Raw genomic sequence first — 2429 nt, forward strand, 5'->3', positions numbered from 1 at the left:
TTAATGACACTCCAAATTGGTAGGGAGCGCATTCTTACAATAGTCATATATCATATATGTTTTCTTCACATGCTCATAAGCTCTTTGTTGTTTTGAATTCAATATCCAGTACCTTTTTAAATTCCACCAATAATCTTGGGATAAACATTGTATATTGCGCTTAGGGGAGACACATCCATTTATATTAAAATCTTGAAAGTAGGCTTCAAATGGCCCATTGTTAAAATCAACCTTGACTCGACCCCCATCGGTGGCCCAATCAGACCCATCCCAAAGGCTCACAACCACTTGCATTGCATTATCCGGGTACCCTACACCTAGGGTTTTCTTGAACACCCTTATTGGTATGTCATCCACAAAGAACCTAAGGCATATAAGATTTAAACTTTTTAACTTTTAACACATGTAGATTAGATAATAATTGTAAAGAGTTAATCAAGCCAAGACGGGTGATTGGCACATGTTTTTTTAAGGGATGGTAATTACGTACATGATTTGATAGTGATTCCATAGGATACTATAGTAATGGAAATCCATGGTAGGATCAAACCAAAGATGGTATCTTTGCTCTCGCCCCCCAACTCCATTTGTGAATACATTTGTTTGTAATTCTATAGGTTTGCCTGGTCTGTTTCCTAAGAACTCAAAGTCTAGCTCATCATGCACGCCGCTCTCATTTAGATACAACTACATCAAACGTAAAGTTAAGTATGCATGTTTGCGTGAATACACTTTAAGAAACAAGTTTAGAGCATTTGTGGGTACATAAAAAGATGTGACAAGGCCACCCGAATCATTGGCGGGCAACTTAATCTTCATTTTAAAGAAGCCCGATCCAAAAAAAGATTTTGACGTGAACCCAGAACCTGCAAATATATTCAATACTACAGATTGAAATAAAAACTGAGATATGTAAATCACATGTAATATTCTTTATACATGTAAATACATTAATAAAATAAAAATAAGATTAAAAACATGCAAAAAAAAATGAAGACGATGTTGGTATATTAGTTAAAAGTGTAAATAGATTAATCACATAAAAGATTTAGATTAATCACATGTAATTTTATTCTTAAAAATTGAAGACAATGATAGTATATAAGTTGAAACATGCCAACCCATTTACTTAGTTATGGGTTGTATTGCATGTATAAATATTACATAGTAGAATATTGAATCATATATGTTATAAACAAGTAAAAATGTATCAATCGGAGATCACCCCTTATAGAAAAAATAAAAATGTAAGTTACTAGAAAAGACGAACCTGAATACTTATCTAACAGCAATCGAATCTCTCTCCCTTGATTAAGAGACAAAACATGATCATTTCCCCAAGTTACATCGTAGTTCTCATCAAAACTAGCATCTCCTTTTGCATTGCCAAGCAAAAGCAATGTCCCGAACAAAGCCACAATCAAATTATGTATTGTCCATGAACGAAAATTCATCTTATAAACAACAATAAAACCAGAAAATCACCTGCTAGTGTGTGATCTTTAGTGTGATGGTTGGGAATACATGTGTGAGATTATATTATATATATAAGCGTTAATATCAGATAGTTAATGCAATATATCGTATATTGACCTATTTAATAAAAAAGCAAAAATAAAGCTTGTTTGGATTAAAATTTTATGAATCAGTGAAAGGACAAAGGCATTATATTTCATGATACTTTTAATTATTAATTCACAAATTACCAAACATGCTCATTATTTTAATTATAATACTTTTCCTCTATTTTTTTTTGACTGGCAATTAAATACTTTCTTAGATTGCCATTTAAAATTAAATTTTTTTCTTAAATGGAAAATGGGTCAACAACTTAATTAATTATTTAAAGTTGACTTCTTGACCTTTGAGCACTTATAGTAATTATATTTTTTTATTAATTAACTTTAATTTCATAACGTTATTTGACATATATGTCTGAAGAGATCGATTTTAATTTTTTTACTTTCTAGGAATTAGGTTTGTCTCATATGTATTTTAGGTTGGCTTAATATAAAAATAATAAATATTATGTCGTATAGTAGTAATATAACATATATGTGAATGACAACAGCGAAACAAAACATCTTAACGTGTTAATAAAAGAACAATGCATATTATATGGATATTGTTATGGTGCTTGGTAGTTGGTGTATCGAAATAGGTTATGCACCGATCGAGCTAGTAAACTATTTATAGTGACGACAACATAATGGATATTGAGAACCATGTTAAGATGGATATTTTAATAATCATGTTGAGTTTTAAAAACTTAAGAACTCTATTCTTTGGCACACATTTAATTAAAGGAATTAGATTATGTGGTTGAAATTAAATCTGATTAAAAAGTCAAAGTAGAAGAGAGAATAAAGATTTAACTGATTACATTAATTTTTACGTCCGTTACACATATGTAAAAACTCGACTCGGTC

General features: G+C 30.4%; 1 protein-coding gene across 1 annotated transcript; it reads right to left on the bottom strand.

The window, feature by feature from the left end:
• On the bottom strand, positions 1-1454 carry LOC143605880 (xyloglucan endotransglucosylase/hydrolase protein 2-like). Its single transcript, XM_077081839.1, has 4 exons — positions 1271-1454; positions 766-866; positions 491-687; positions 1-364 (listed from the first exon to the last, which is right to left on the bottom strand). The coding sequence occupies exons 1-4, from the start codon at positions 1452-1454 to the stop codon at positions 1-3; spliced, it is 846 nt and encodes a 281-aa protein (XP_076937954.1).
• Between the last annotated feature and the right edge of the window lie 975 nt (positions 1455-2429).

Source organism: Bidens hawaiensis, unplaced genomic scaffold, assembly GCF_021521415.1.
Source record: "Bidens hawaiensis isolate Kalapana, Puna unplaced genomic scaffold, B.hawaiensis_p1.1 tig00071822_1, whole genome shotgun sequence".
Classification (NCBI taxonomy): Eukaryota; Viridiplantae; Streptophyta; class Magnoliopsida; order Asterales; family Asteraceae; genus Bidens; species Bidens hawaiensis.

What these genes read in the sequence shown, in the direction of transcription:
- LOC143605880 (XM_077081839.1), bottom strand. Translation starts at nt 1,454, where the DNA reads ATGAATTTTCGTTCATGGACAATACATAATTTGATTGTGGCTTTGTTC. An exon ending in GCTGTTAGATAAGTATTCAG is followed by an intron (nt 867 to 1,270) that starts GTTCGTCTTTTC and finishes ATATATTTGCAG; the next exon opens with GTTCTGGGTTCACGTCAAAA. An exon ending in GCCTTGTCACATCTTTTTAT is followed by an intron (nt 688 to 765) that starts GTACCCACAAAT and finishes CGTTTGATGTAG; the next exon opens with TTGTATCTAAATGAGAGCGG.